Source organism: Rhinolophus sinicus, chromosome 16, assembly GCF_057876585.1.
Source record: "Rhinolophus sinicus isolate RSI-liver-muscle chromosome 16, RSI-T2T, whole genome shotgun sequence".
Taxonomy (NCBI): domain Eukaryota; kingdom Metazoa; phylum Chordata; class Mammalia; order Chiroptera; family Rhinolophidae; genus Rhinolophus; species Rhinolophus sinicus.
The window spans coordinates 58,717,325-58,732,114 of NC_142516.1; the positions used below are offsets into that span (position 1 = coordinate 58,717,325).

Below are 14,790 nucleotides of genomic sequence, written 5' to 3' on the forward strand. Positions count from 1 at the left end.
ATCTAGTCCCCTCCCACTGCTGCCTCAAACAACACACATTCTCTCTCTCTCTCTCTCTCTCGCTCGCTCTCTCGCTCTGTCTCTCTCTCTCTGCCTATATTTTGGCTGGTGGTATTCAAATATGTTCACAAACTCTTTGATATTCCTCCAATCAGGAAGGGGATCCTGAGTGTGGCCTAGACTTGGTGACTTGATTGTAATAAACAGAACAAAGCAGAAGTTATGGTGTGTAATTTCACAAGTAGAGCAATAAAAGCATAAGAGCTTCCTCCTTGCTTTCTCTTGGATCATTAGCATTGAGGGAACCCAGCTGCCATGTCATGTGGTTACCCAAACAGCCCCATAGACAGGAAATAAAAAGCCTTTTGCCAACAGCCATTTGAGTAAATCATCTTGGATGTGAATTCTCCTGACCCATTCAGGCCTTCAGATGACTGCCGCCCTGGCTGGCAGTTTGTAGGCAACTGCATAAGGGAGTCTGAACCAGACCACCCAGCTTAACTGCTCCCAAATTCCTAAACCACAGAAACTGTGAGATAATAATTGTCTCTTGTTTTAAACTGCTAAGTTTTGTGGTAATTTGTTAGGTACCAATGAAAAAGTAGGTACAAAGATAAAGGATGAATGATGTAAGTCAACTGCACAATTCTATTCCATGGCTGTAGTCCCCAGCTCAGAAGTAGGCATGTGATGGGAACTGGTTCAATTAAGAAGAACCTCAGGACTTTGGTTCAGAATTCTGGGACAGTTACTGATTGGCAGCCATTCTAAAGCCATGAGGATGACCAGCTTTGGGATAAAGCTGATACTGTGAAGGGAGAGGGAAAGAACTGGCTCTTGATGATACTGTTGAGCCACAAGATCAACTATCCTTGAAAACTGTTGACCAGCTACTTGAGCCCATAAATACCCTTCTCTGATTAAGCCTGAGGAGTTAATTATTCATTCATTCACTCATTCACTTATTCATTCTTATTTGCAACAGGCAGAATCCTAAAAGGAACAATAATGAACACATCTGTGTTCATAATATGCCCCAATACCACTTATAATACTATAAAAATAAATATATACACATCTGAGTTATTGGTATCAGAAATGCAGGATGACATGTAAGTAATGATAATAGGGTGTGAGTGTGCAATTTCTTTTCTATCTGCTCAACTTTCCACCTCATTTCTACCATAGTATATATACTCCTTAATAGAAAAAAGATCTGAGAAACATCTTTCGGAGCTAGTCATTAAAATACCACAATACAGGGAATGTGAAACAAGAAAATAGATTTATAAAGGAACAGTTGTATAATTAAACAGCTAGAAAAACATAAAAAAGAATTAAAAGTGGGACTAAGCTAAACAAACTACTATCATTATCAGAATTATTTTGAATAGGAAGATTCCCTACAATTCAGAAGAAAAACTCTTAATTGTATTTGAAGACTTTCACTATATAAAATTGAATGGCTATGAAACGGCTCTGGCTCTCTAACAATCATGTCAGATTGTGACCTGCTTTGATGCATATGTACATCAAAATGTGCCAAGGGCAAAACGTGCTAAAAATAAATCTGTAATCAAAATATTTTGTCTGTTGAATTGAAGTAGTATTTCAGTTAGCCACTGAGGGTTCAGATTATATATGTTATAAACTTTTTTGTACTTATATTTTCCCACTTAAAAAATGGATTAAAAAACAATAATTGACCAGTTAAGACAGTTTCTACGAAGTCAAAACAGTATGATACATGACCTGTCACTTTAGTTCCCATTTTTAAACAGTACAACAACCATTCTCTCCTTCCTGAGTCTCCTGATTGCTAACATCTTTTCCCTTGTGCATACTCTGCAGGTAGAGCATTCATTCATTCTTCCCCACACACACTTATTATGAACTATGGTGTGCAATACTATATAGGATAATGGGACAAAGTCTAAGAGTTACTTCTCTAACAAGTGTGTGATTTACATGTATAGAAAATATACCCACATAAAAGTTTACTGCAAGATACATGTCCTTGGGCTGTACACGGTTAAATGACAAATATAATAAATGAAGACATTAATAGTAACTATTACGTACACCAGAATATTGAAGAAATATTTCAAAATAAATAGAGATGAGACTAAACTAGGTCTTGAGTTATGTAGGATTTAGATAAGCTTCAAGAAAGCAGGACATCCCCAGTGATATAAGCAAAGGCAAGGGGGGATGAATACTCAAAATAATCTCCATGGGCTCTTGTTTCATGTCAGTTTGAATAAAGTAGATGATTCATAAAAGGAACATACTGTATTTTGCCATGTATAATGCACACTTTTTCACCCAAATTTTTGAGGGAAAACTATGGATGTGCATTATACATGGATAGTACTAATTCTGTATATTAATGTTTTTAATTATTTTACTTATGCTTCTGAGATAAAAGCGTAACTATAAAAATCAATAATGATATCTGTATGCAAAATAATACCCCGGAATACAATACTCGGTTTTGTTGAACCTATGATGAACTTGCAACAGAAGTAATTTTGGCCAACGATTCAACAAAATGAAATGAAGAGTGACACATTGTTGTCCACAGAGTAAGTGACTCTGACTTGATTAAGACAGGTGCTACCGACCTTATTACCACAGCGTGAACAGCGCAACATTGCTCTTCGTACGCTTTAGGTGGGAGATAGCAAACCTAGCTGGTATTTTTACAAGGATTATTGGAAAATCCCTTGGCAACTTAAAACAAAAGACTTCTTTCCCTGAAAGTTTGGGCGAAAAACATAGGTGCGCATTATACATGGGTGTGCATTATACATGGCAAAATATGGCATTAGGAGTTTTAGAAAGGTAAATCGGGTCCAATCACAAACTGAAATGGAATGGAAATGGGACGTGGAAGTAGAAGAGCAGAGTTTAAATTCTAGCCCTACCATTTGGAGTTATGGAAGCTACTAAAAGTGGGGAAAGTAACAGCAATCTCAGAGGGTTGCTAGTAGTTAAGTGACACAAAACCCACATGTGACTTGACCAATTAAATTATTTTTTCAAATAATCATAATTTTAAAAGATACAAGATAATACAAATGATAAAAGGTTTCAAATGAGATTGAATGTTATAAAGCTGGTTAATTCTCCCTTCTTTGTCCTCTTGCGTTTTGTTCCCAGAGTAACTAATAACAGGATTCAGAGCATACAGACTTATAGAATGATGTGTCACTTAACAAGTCATTTTGAGCAATGGCTTCGTCAAAAAGTTTTCAAGGACACGTTCTGTGGGAACACTCAGGACCTTCTGGTAGAAAATATTAATGAAAGTAATAACTTGCACTATGCTAAGTACTTTATATAAATTATTTCATTTAATCCTTACAAAAATATCTCTAACTTAAAGGTATTATGATTTCCCCCATCTTATAGACAAATAAACTGCAGCCTAGAGAAGTTAAGTGGCTCAGAAAGGCCACCTAAAATCATGGTTGACAACCTCTTCTGTCAGCTGATTTTAAGATTCTTGAATATTCCCCTTAGTGACTTTGGTTTTCATCAATAAATACATTTCAGTTACCTAAGCTTTAGATTTGTTTGAAATCTGCACATAAACAAAGCTTTCCATGGGCAATGAAATCTGAAGTTCTTCAAGTTCTCGGATTCCTCCATAGCAAAGAGAAGTGCATATAATAGATGCCTGCTGAATAAATCAACAGGAGGCTAAAGGCAGGGAACAGCTTTTCTTTCTTTCTTTCTTTTCTTTTATTTTATATAGGATGAAGGAAACTTGTGCTGGCTTAAACAACTGCCCCGCCAAAAGAAACACTTATGCAGGAAGCCCCATTTATAGACAAGGAAATAGGATTAAGTGACCAAGTAATTCATTGAAGATAATTGAGGATGTGAGAAGGGCTTCTGACAGATAAAACCAGCTTCTGTCTGCCCCCATTGCTGAAGGCCAGGCCAAGGAATTTATCTGGTTTGAAAAATGGAAGTCCTTGAAAAATTCTGAGTAGGATTAGGATGATGTAAACATCTATGGGACAACTTCATTAGGGAGCATAAGGCGGGGAGACAAGGCATCAGAAAATGCCACTGCCACAAAGCTGTCAGACATTCTTACTCTTATTCAAATGATCCTTTGCTAATAAGCACAGGTAGCTTATTATTTTCTAATAGTAATAATAATAATAATAATAATAATGAAAACAACAGGCAATACTTACATATGTGTGCAGGTACTGGACTATATATACATGCGTATGTAATTTTCACAATATGTATTCCTCACTACAACTCTCTGAGGTAAGTACTATTATTATCTCCATTTAGTAGAGGGGAAACTAGGCACAGACTAATAACCCTGCCCAGGGTCACAGCCAACAGCCTGTAAGAGGCAAAGCCAGGCCTTTGACTCAAAGGTCTGTCTTTAAGTCTCTGAGCTCCACCACTGCAGCGTCTCTGAGCACCACTCTGCTCCTTATCCATCTGCCCAAGAAGTTCATTCCCCCAACATTTCTGGGCATGCAATATATCCTAGGGTGTGTGATACCCTAGGTCAATAAATTAGATCAATGCCATTAAAGGATATACGTAAAACAAATTATCTTATTTGGGACTTTTTAAAGATAAACATAAACCTGGAATGAAAAAAAGCATTCATTATAATGAATCCGGCATATATTTACATGTTCCATAATTAATAAATTATAGGGAAATGTTAATAATTGGATGGTTAAATAATGTAAACTCAAACTTCAAGATTTAGGAGGAAAAGGAAACTCAACCCCAAAATTAGCAGGGGAAAGAGAAAGGTATCATTTCTTGAAGCATAAGGACTTCTTGGTAGAAAAGGCAAAAGACTTGACTTCTATTCTTTTCCCTCTACCTGAAACATGAATTTGCCCACAAGGACTTATCTTAAATGAATATGCAGGATTATCTACTGTTAAAAAAAAGAGTAAACAAATCAATAGTTATAGTATTTTTCCCCCTAAATGCAACAAAGTCTGACCATGCGCCAGGCATTATACCAACCACTTTATAAACAACTCATTTAATCTTTACAATTACTTACATCAAAGATCATATTGTCTCCAATTTACAGGTGAGAAAACTGAGGTAAAGGAAGATCACACAATGTGTCAAGTATGCACCTGATGAAACAAGGATTCAACCCAGACTGCCTCTGCAGCCCAGCCCTCTAAGCACCAGGCTGCTCGCCTCACAGCTGGAGAGTGAGCCATGGACCAATCTTCTTTCCATCTGCAGCATTTCATGTACATACCTTGCTATCCCCCCACCCCACCTCTTTCCTTCTTCTTCTCCCTGAGCATTTCATTGCTCTTTTCTACTTCTATTCTTGCTCATTCACTGTCCACCTGCAGTCCAGCATGAACCTGTGGCATCTGAAAACACTTACAGGTTTCTATTCAGCAAACCACCTCTTTAAAAGGGTCATTTGAACCTGAGGTTCAGATCTTTTCAAAAGCAAATACCTCCTTGATGTTTATCCGGGAAATTTCTAGTTATTTGAGCATTCAATTTTACGAAGGAAAAAAACTGCAACTTCTGTCTCTTTATTCTTTTTATTTCCCCCATAGTAGGTCCTTGGTAAATAAATCAAAGGGGAGACTGGAATTTCATACCTCGATACCCATAAAGGCAGGAAAAGCTTGTTCCCTGCTAAAATACCAATCTGCGCAGAGGTTCTCACACTTCAGCGTGCACTGGAATCACTGAGAAGCCTTATTAAAACACAGACTGCAGGCCCTCCCCCACAGTTACTCATTCAGTAGGTCTGGTTGGGCCCAAACATCTGCATTTCTAACAAGATTCCAGGTAATGCTGCCTGTGGTTGCTGGTCTGGAGACCACACTTTTGAGAACCAGTGAATTAGAACACTGATGTGAAGGTACTCACATCATTTCACTTCAGTTCAAAGCAGATTTACCTTGGGAAGCTCCAGATGTTGCACATTTTTAAATGAACTGAGGTCCACAGCTGCAGCGGAAGTAGTAACACTTGGTTCAGCCTGACAGAGGGAAAGAAATGGCAAAATAGGCAACTGAGTGTTATGCAGTTTTGTTTGTTTAAATATAAGGGCCACTTAATCAAAATTATTTCATGTATTGTAATTCATTATTACTATTTTAACATTTTATGACATTTATGCACAGTACATGCTTTTCAAAATACTAACAAGGTGTGGTCAGACAGCAATTATTTTAGAGCACAGAGAGACAAAGGGATTCTTACAAACTGCCTAGATTTACTCTATAATGAAACCTAGAGCAACCCAGCTACCAAACAGTGAAACTCACTGACACATTGAACACCAGCAGAGGTACCATTCACTATTCTATATTGCGTTAGTCATCAAGTGAATTTAGGAGCCATTAAATGTTTTATCTGAAAATTATTAAAATACCCTGTTTTCTTAAGGGACATATTTGGTACAACTCATGTGAAACTAAAATTTTCCCCTTTATAATCTTGAAAAACCACTTGATTAATTTTACCATTATGAGCAACAACTCAGTTCACCAAAATGAGGCAATGATTAATAGATCTATCTAATGTACAGATAAGCCCAATGTTTATAAACTCATTTAGGAAATAGTGTTTCCGTTTCTATACTTTCTCCCACTGATAATCATCATGGCACCTCTAATTGTAAGCTTTTCACTCTCTATTTCCTCCTTCTATTCATCCTAAACACTTATCCAAAAAACAGAACTCCCACCAAAAAATTCTCAGTTGTTGGTCACTCTCTAGTCACTGCCTTCTCTTTTCTAATTTCTTCTCCATCACTTGCTTTCTCAAAAATCACCGATAATCTCCTAACCACGAAGTCCAATGGACTCGATGCATCTTACTTAACCTCTTTGCAGCACTCAAGGTTGTAGCATATACCCTTCTTCTTGAAATGTGCTGTTCTCAGCTGCTATGCAACATGCCTGCCGGGTCCTGCATCGTCTCTGACCACTCTGTGTTAGCCTTCCGCCTTATTGTGCATATTACGTAATTCTGACCTTGGCCGCCTTCTTCTCTCTTAATGTTCTCTGTGGACAAGAGCCTTGGCTTCCATGACTAACAAATACCATTTCATCTCTAATCTCTACACCAAATGTTCAGTGTATACCTCTACTTCATTCTTAAGCTGCCTCAAATAGATCTGTTCTATTTTTACAAATATCTGTTCCTCCTTTAATTTTTTTTTTTCTATTTTGACAAAAGTCAGCTATCCATCAAATCACCAAGTCAGACATCTGGAAGCCTTGTACATCTCATCTGTCTCATTCACCAGCCTATTCCTAGTCCAAAGAACAGTAACTGGTACAAGGCAGATAACCAATAAAATATTTGCAGGGTAAATAAATTCTCAACTACTCATTTTTACTCCAAGAGTTCATTTACTAGGGGAGGAAGTAATGTCAGTTTGGGTCCTAAACATCTGATGTAACCATTTCCTTTTTTTTTTCCTAATTAGTACAGGACTTCTTATCTTTTTCCTGAACTATTCTGATAATTTTCTTACTCCCCTTAACTTCTTTTTGTTGCAACCTCTGATTTTTCTCTGCACTGTTTTCAGAGAAGCTTTTAAAAATACAATTATATTCTTTTAGTTTCCAGCAACCCAGCCTCACAGACAAAGTCTTCATCATTTTCCCATGATCTGATCCTACATACCTCCTATCTCCGTGACCCTTTGCTCACCAACTCTGCATTCCCTGCCTCCCACTGCTCAGTATGCTCTGTAGTTTTCAATTCCCTGCATTGGCCAGAATCTCCACGCCGTTTCTTAATCCATGCCCTCTGCTTACAACGTTTCTGTCCCCAAGTCTTCTAATTTCAACATACATTTAGTGTGTAACCTCCTCTATAAAGTCTTCTCACTCTCTCTCCAGAGACAGAACGGATACCTGCTCCTCTACGTCCATTATTACCTATGCACGCCCTACTATTAGCCTTCCTGTAAGTGGTGTGCTTCTTACATGAGTGCTTGTTTTAGGCTATCAATTCTGTGGGGGCCAAGGCTATGACTTATTTATTTTTGGTAGTCCTATAAGGATTCTATAATTGTTTGCTGGATTAGTAAGTGGTATATCAAACAAACTGTCCCAGAGAAACAAACACAAGCTACATACCTCCTTATTTTGAAGATTCCCTGAGGTAGAAGGTGACGGTTCTACTGTATTTCCAGGACATACGGCCATCTGACTCACCGCATCCTTATTCCTAAGAGAAAATGCATTGACCTATCCAATCGTATCAAGTAAAAGAATGCAAATAATATGAACCATTATTCATATTATTTGCATTCTTTTACTTGAAGATTCAGAAGGATTACTAGAGAAAATTCTGTAACCCCAAAGACCTGGAACTGTAACAGTCACATGTTGATAAATGTTTTATTTTCATTCAAAAGAACTCAGAATTGAAAGGCTAAGGAAAAGTATTTAGTAAAGTGGAAAAAGAAAGTGCTCACCTGATAAAAATTATTTTCACTTTAGAAGGGGCACATTTAATGATTGATGAAGCATTCTGATGACTTCTTCCATATAAAATTTGACCATTGATCTATAAGAAATAAATATCGTTAATTGAGCCTGGAATGTTAATTATATACATTTTTATCATGCTATCTAACGAAAAGCACATCTTCTTCCTTTAAAATATTCCATATATTTTTCCTTCCCAGAACATGAACCTGACTTTGATGGTGAGTTAAGAAAAGTTCATGATAAAAAGACAACATTAAAACGATGTCAAATAGTCTGACCTCCATGGACTAAAAGAGACACCACTTGGACTTATTGTAGGAGAGTAGAGTGAATTTCCTGGCTGGCACGGGGCTTCTGTTGGGCTTTGTGCAAAGAAAGAGCTCTCTGGAAGTCCTTGGGACCTGCTCAGAACATAATGGAGAATCCCCTGTCATATTTTCTAGTTAGTCTTAAAGCTCAAGCCCTGGGCATAGGCCACTGGGAAAGGCAATGCCAGTAGACTCAGGATCTGGGCAGCAGAGTGTGCCTGTGCAGCACAGTGTCTCATGGAAACTGCCAGTCATCTATAGTCCTGTCACCATTGCTGACTGAAGCTTCCTAGCCAACGGAGAAACACAGCAAGTACTAGGAAGATGATTAAGGCAACATAAAAACATGTGGATACAGCTTACAGGAGGCAGGGACAAACAAAACAAGCAAATACAATTCTAAACACTATAAACTATGACCCACAGATTTATTTTGTTTGGCAGGCTGAGTTACTGTTTTTGTTACTTAGTCTTAACCTTTACCCCAATGCACCCAACATCTGTCACTTCCACCATTAGGGTTTCAATTTCCAGAACGTTCAGTGGGTCAGTCTAATTACTAGGGAGTGATTGGTCATTTGGCTTTTCAAAAGCTTCTAATAAAAATGCAGCACACACAAAAAAATGGTTTTGAAGTGTGATCTTTATTACTGTCTTGGGGCAAAAATTGTTTCTGGTGCTACACAGTCATGACCTTTTAATGGAAGTTAATGGGAACATGGACTCTACTGAGTAGCGATTTGGTTGAAAGCCAAATTTGCTGCAATGCATCGATTTTATTAGGCAAACGATAGTTTTCTCCGTTACCCTATGAAGCCCAGGTGGATTTTCTGGAAACTGATGATTCCACTGCACCGATTCAGTGAAAGTAAATTCAGTATTTTTACACAAGAACTTACCTCTAAAAGCTCATCTGCAATCTGCAATCGGCCATCTCTCCCAGCTGCTCCATTTGGATCAATCCCCACTATAAAGACACTCATCCTGGATCGGTCTTTATTCCCAGCAAGACTTAGACCCAAACCACTGCGACCTTTTTCCAGTTCAATCATATGCAGCTCACCGGTTAGGGTTCCATAACGGTCTCTGACATTTTCTACACACAACAACATCATTATCATAAAGAGTTAATTCACAGCCAAATGCTTTACTATAGAAGGCTGTTTAGGATAGCCTCAAAAGGGCATTATTTGTACCAAAATAATCCTTGGCAGTTAAAAAGCTAAATAGACTGGCCACCTGGGCATCAAGACTGGTTCCTAGAATACCCAAACTTTGAGGAATTCCTTCACACCCAGGATGCAGAGAATGCAGTGTCTGATTCATTGGTTTACCTGGGGCAATCATTCCCAAGAGGGATTCACATTAATACACTGTGATTAAAACAGAAATTTAACTAATCATGTGCAAGGGAGAAAAGAACATCCTGAGTATTCATCTTTACCAGTCAGTGGAAGCTTTTCTCCGACACGAAAATCCACACTGTGTGTCACATCATGTTGGGCAGTTGCTTGGCCCATGTCCAGAATAAAGGAAGTGGGTTTGCTTGCTACATAGAGCCATCAGGCCAGGACAAAGTGATGTACCTGACCTAGCTTTCAGGCACGAGTCCTAAGCAGATGAGACCATTCATATCTCCCATCCCACAGGTTCAAAACATAGACTTTATTCTTTAATTGGGGAAGGGAAAGCCAAATGTAGGTGCCCCAGGCCACAGGCCCAGTTGAGCCATCAGCCAGTAGCAACAGCAACTGCCAGGCATGTTGAGTGAGCCGTCTCAGAGGCCCAGTCCCAGGGAGCCCAGCCAACGAGAGTACCTTGATAAATTAATAATAAACTATCTTCTGAAGCCATTAAGTTTTGGTGTAGCTTGTGACATGACAATAGGTAACTGAAATATTTTCTCCTCAGAGTATGTTTTGGCTACCATGATGGATTAGCAACATACTCTAATTTCATTGAAAATAGACCGAGAATTGTAAAGTTTACAAATCATCTCAGAAAACATTACTGACTGAGGTCATGTATTTCTTAACTGAATCAATTTCATACACAGTGATTTCCTGAATCCTTTTAGAATCTAGCAACACAACTTTTACATTCTGTATTTCCTAAAAGCATCTGCCATAGCTTTCTTAAATGAAATAATTATATTTTTAAAATGAAACTTTTTAATCACTGACCCATTTATAACTTTTGGCTGAATTTTTAATATTTCCTTGTAAAACAGTTTATTTCCTTAGAAAACAAGAGACACCCAAGTGATCCTACTAACAGCTGCCTTTGAATGCTTCCTGTGGATCACGAATTGTGCTTAGCATTCCTCAGACAGTATCCATTTTAATGTCATCAACAAGGTAAGAACTGCATTTTAAAAAGAGGGAGAAATCACCAGGCTAAAACTTAAAGGTGGTTAAACAACTTACCAAATGCCCCAAGTTTTCATCTCGACCATTATATTACCTTACCATTCTAGTATAGAAAATACCAAAATTCAAGGCATAATATCAACAACCAGATTTTTACACTGAGGAATCTGAAGTCTAGAGAGGAGTGATGACTTTTTCAAGACCACAGGCTGCTGATCCAGTACTGGCTTCTGAGACTGCTCTGCCCTCCTTAATTCTCATACAAACGGCAAAGTGGGCTTTAACAGGAATGCAGACTTGAAGGAAAGGAGGAAAATGACTTCATGCCTCCAGAATGTGTGCAGTATTCAAGGAAAACAAACAGTTTTTTTTTTGGTTTTTTTTTACCACACAATATTTATAACTAACGCTGAAACATCCTTATTCATCCAGGGCATAAGCCTTGAGAAACGCAGAGGTATTTTAATACCTCTTTATAATCAAATGCATTACGAAAAGACAACTTACTCCAACTATAACCAAACTCATCCTCTTTGTCCACATCTTCTGAGATTTTGCTTGCCGATGACTGCGCACAATCACCGCTCATTTCTGCAAATGCCGATGGAGGGGGTGGCGGCACATTGCACAACAGAGCCTTTTCCGGCTCTGAGTCTGACTGACTGGGTGCCTGTGGGAACAAGAAGAATGCAGTGGGTATGTGCAGTCTCAGGAAGGAAAAAATTAAGGAAAAGAAATAGAGAATAATGTCAAAAACAAAAACAAAAAAAACTGGCTTTAAAATATCTCACATGTAAATAAGGAAAAAATATGTATATGGTAGACAGGATTCAGGTAAAGTTCAGAAAAACAAAGTGGTATGTTCAGAGCACAATTCATTAAACGGTTATTTGGTATTTTAAGGTGAAGATTATTCCATTTGAAGGCTTAAATAACTGAAGACGAAAAAAAAATTGTACAAACTTCCCCTCTTGGAAAAAAATTTTTTTTTCATTCACAACTTATAAATATGCAGGGGTCTGTGTAAGATTTTGGGGATCTACAAAAGTCTTCCAAGAAACTAGAAAAATAAATAACAAAGTTAATCTATCAATCAAAAAACTTCAAAGCTTGTTAGTGAGACTAATGCTTTTTTTTTATTGCTACCTGAATCCTCTCTTCAAATGATTTTCTCAACAAATCCATGAAAATGAGCATTACACATGCAGCTTCATCTACCGGGAGCCAGCTTGTTAGCATGGGAGCTCAGACTCAGATCTGAGAAGCTGGTTTTAAAGGACAATGCTATACTAACCCTTGCAAAGACAGCTCACAAGGTGAATGAGAAAATGAGAGAATACTTCATATAAACACCAAATGTGGTATACTTGTTGCCATATATGTTCTATTCCAAGAAAAATGGACTTGGTATCATCCAGTTCTTCTATTACAGATTACTGAACAGAATATTAGAGTTTGAAGGACCTTAAATCACTGAGTTCATTTTATTCATTTTGCAGATTAATACCTGAGGCCACGGGAAGTGAGATATTTTGTTCAAAAATTACATTGTGGTACTAGACTTCCTTTTGCTCAATTCTTAATCCAATCCAATGCACTTTCCTTTATGCCAGGGGTGTCCAAACTGCGGCCCGCGGGCCAACTGCAGCCCGCAATCCATTTTTAATTGGCCCGCAGCAAATTCCAAAAATATATTTAGTTTACTTAAATAAACCAGGTGAGGCAATACGTACTTCTCCTCAAGGGAGTGGCCCGACTGTGCATTTTACCTCATATGGCCCTTGGTAAAAAATGCTGAAAAATATTTGGACACCCCTGCTTTATACCATGTGTGTCCTCCAGTTTTCATAGTAAAACAGTACCTAATTCAACGGTCAGACATACCCAGCTAAAGTTCTAACCCTGGCATGACACTGTCCCGATGCCTTGAACATACATTTTCATATCCTTTATGTTACCTTTTTTCTACACAAATATCCCTCTGATATACTTTGTTTATGTGTATATCTAGAAAAAAGACTGTGATTAAAAAAACGAACCTCTTATAGAACACACTAAATGATAGGCATGCACAAACACTTAGGAATTATTAACTGGTGTCAAGAATCAGAATACCACAAAATATACCTGATACTAAAACTATATGGCACTGAATGTGATCTTTGATGATTCAAAAAGCACTGAAAGATTCTAAACTACCCAAATGATCATAATAAACATGAATTGCTATTTTTCGGGCAAAGCACAAGAAAGCTGATTGATAGGGACTTACGGGAGATTGATTTTCAAAGGTACAGGCTGTGGTGTATTAAAATGTTCGGTTTATACACCACTGTCCAAACAGACAAAAACTACTAGTGCAAACAACACTCTGATTATCTTCCCAAATGCTGTGCCACAAAACTCTCAAACTAACAATGTACAAATAAAAATAAACGACAACAACAACAACAAAACCCCTCATTTGATCCAATCAAGGTTAATTAAGCATACTAAGTTGGGGGGAATTTAGAATTTTTTTGATTAAAACAAACAAAAAAAATGCTTCTCTGTAACAATGGAAAATGTTAGCAAGCATGAATTAAGCCCATTTCATTCTTTAAAAAGGACGTCTAATTTAAACTTTCCATAATTTTAATAAATTTATGGATGCAAATTTCATAGATGTTACTTGCTGTGTAACTTTTCTGAGCTGTTATTTTCTTTAAAAACAAACAAACAAATCCTGCTTGTCTATAAAACTAGTACAAGCTGGTATTTACTAAAAGGACAATGAGGAGTTCAATTTCACTGCTCCTTGAAACCCCCATTCGCATTGGGGTCACATGAATTAGCTTATTGCTGACACTTCTTAAATCTGTTAATGGTAATATAACTCTTTACAAAGATTGTTTAGTTTTCATTGGCAAAATGCAAAGTGCACTTGAGATCACTCCATGCCATGTTTGCACACAAGTATAACGTACACATACAGCACACTGTAACACACCCACTTACTTATGAAAATTTCACGCTAAGACAAACCTTAAATGGTGTGGGAGCAAAAGGGTTAGTTGGGGAACAACGGAAGATAATTCTACTTGAATTCTGTAATTCCTATAGTAATAGAAAACATATTCCTTCAGATATAGCATCTTTGGTTATCCACGTTACAATAACATGAAAAATTCAATGAATATTCATAAAATGCATCCCTGAAAGAAACTGTTGACAGCTCTCTTCCTTTTCATGATCAAATTATAGCACAGTTCTTGTAAGTTTTTGTTTCAATTTTGGATTTATAATTTCATCAGAATATGAAAATATCCAAGTATAGATTTACAAGTGTTGAAACTGTTACATGTTTCTGATTACATGGATGCACTGTATGAATATGCAGGTACACAATTATTTGCAGATTGATTAACTCACAGGAGGGTTTTTAGGACCACCTTGTATAATTCTGAGAAGGATTTAAACCAATACAAGGTTTTGAAGTAATTATGTGTGACAGCAGCTCATACATTTAGCAACTAACACAAATTTAAATATCAGAAAATTCATCTCACACCAAAATAAAGAAAAGGCATGGACTCACAATTCTCCCTTACTCTTCAGAAGGGCCATCTAACTTCATCTATA

General features: G+C 37.4%; 1 protein-coding gene across 15 annotated transcripts in view; it reads right to left on the reverse strand.

Moving 5' to 3' along the window:
- Positions 1-14,790, reverse strand: part of MPDZ (multiple PDZ domain crumbs cell polarity complex component) — a 154,516-nt gene that overhangs the window by 20,391 nt on the left and 119,335 nt on the right. For 8 of the 15 annotated variants that reach the window (XM_074330403.2, XM_074330402.2, XM_074330399.2 and 5 more), the window contains 5 exons: positions 11,677-11,839; positions 9,700-9,896; positions 8,477-8,568; positions 8,136-8,226; positions 5,939-6,019 (listed from right to left, as the gene is read on the reverse strand). In XM_074330403.2, the coding sequence (XP_074186504.2) occupies positions 5,939-6,019; positions 8,136-8,226; positions 8,477-8,568; positions 9,700-9,896; positions 11,677-11,839 (624 nt within the window). Of the gene's footprint in view, positions 1-5,938; positions 6,020-8,135; positions 8,227-8,476; positions 8,569-9,699; positions 9,897-11,676; positions 11,840-14,193; positions 14,266-14,790 lie in introns of all 15 variants that reach the window. The other 7 variants (XM_074330401.2, XM_074330394.2, XM_088793113.1 and 4 more) reach the window with 1 other exon arrangement.